Raw genomic sequence first — 1393 nt, forward strand, 5'->3', positions numbered from 1 at the left:
TGTGGAGTCCTGGCCTGGGTATTTTGGTCGACCTTCAGCAGTGAGGACTTCACCTACGGCAGCTTCTCTTTCTTTCACTTCATATTTATGGAAAGAAGGAGCCTTTAAGTACCCATGGTCATGTGACACCACTTGCTGCATTGGAGGATTTGAGACTCTCTCAATTTCATCCTAAATAATAAATGAAGGAAATCTGTTAATCATACCTTAAATCATCAATACTTTGAACAAATATTAAATACACATTTTCTTCAAAGTAATTTTTTTTCCAATGTTATAAATCAAACCATAGCTAAAAATTCTAGATTGTTTTCATGAAATACAATTTCTCAAACAAGCAAATAGACAGACAAAAAAAAAGAACAAACCTTTGTCTCAATTTTAAGATCTGAGTTGTTATTGTTGTCATTGGTGGCTGATGTTCCAGATTCAAGAGTTTTCATTTTTTTTGTACGAACTCTTCCCTCACGTGTACTTTCTAATTTTCTCTTTGGCTTGGATGTAGTGACTGTAGTTTCTTGAACAGATTTTACATCAGCTATATGCACTGCATCTGTTCTTGATAGAGGGGGTCCACTTTTCTTGCTATCTTTATTTACTGTTACCCACTCTTTCTTTTTAAAAATTTCATTCTCTTTCTCTGGAGTAACAGTGGACACTTTCTTCATTTTACTCGAGTTATCCCCAATTTGGGTCACCGATCTTTGGGATCCTACAGATTTGCAGCCACGGTTATTCACTGCTGTACTTCGTTTTCGTGACCCCGAACTCTCTTGCTGCACCAAACGTCTGTTTCTTGCCGGGACAGACTCAAGCACATAATTCTGGCGACTCTGAGTACCTAAAACATATCATAACATTAAGTCCATCTGGTTGCTATCAGAACAAAGACAAAATATTCAAAACAGTAATCATAATTCAGAAGTAACCTGTAAGTTAGGCTCCTGTGGCTACTGTTATCTTATGAGAAAAATGGGATTGGGTTCCAAGGGTTGTCTTTAATTACACATATCACAAACATTTTTAACAACTTACAATAATAAGAAACCCTGTACAAAAGATGACAAGAAAACATTAAACACATAAAGGTTTATCCTCTCTTATGGATGATAGAAATACCAATTAATAGAAGATTGATATTTTATGGCACATTAGCCTAAGCTACACTTAACCTTATGCCCCATAATGTTATCAATTTCTTTGTACTGTATACAAGTTTAATGCATCATAGTGAATCAATTTAATGAATAAACAAGCAATGTGATGACTGTATATTAATTAATGTATAATAAATTAAATAATAAAATAAGAAATCATACCACTCATAATCCGATGTCTTGCAATATCATGTTATTCCCATAGATATGCCTCTCGAAATAATGTTTTTCATACA

General features: G+C 34.2%; 1 protein-coding gene across 1 annotated transcript in view; it reads right to left on the reverse strand.

Annotated features, from left to right (window-relative positions):
- LOC121870176 overlaps positions 1-922 on the reverse strand; it is a 9542-nt gene extending 8620 nt beyond the window's left edge. The window contains exons 1-2 of the mRNA XM_042371937.1: positions 369-922; positions 1-171 (exon numbers count right to left, since the gene is read on the reverse strand). The exon at positions 1-171 is cut by the window's left edge and continues 3 nt beyond it. Of these exons, the coding sequence (XP_042227871.1) occupies positions 1-171; positions 369-668 (471 nt within the window). The 5' untranslated portion in view covers positions 669-922. The remainder of the gene's footprint in view (positions 172-368) is intronic.
- Positions 923-1393: the final 471 nt, after the last annotated feature.

This window comes from Homarus americanus, unplaced genomic scaffold (assembly GCF_018991925.1).
Source record: "Homarus americanus isolate GMGI-L3 unplaced genomic scaffold, GMGI_Hamer_2.0 scaffold9390, whole genome shotgun sequence".
Classification (NCBI taxonomy): domain Eukaryota; kingdom Metazoa; phylum Arthropoda; class Malacostraca; order Decapoda; family Nephropidae; genus Homarus; species Homarus americanus.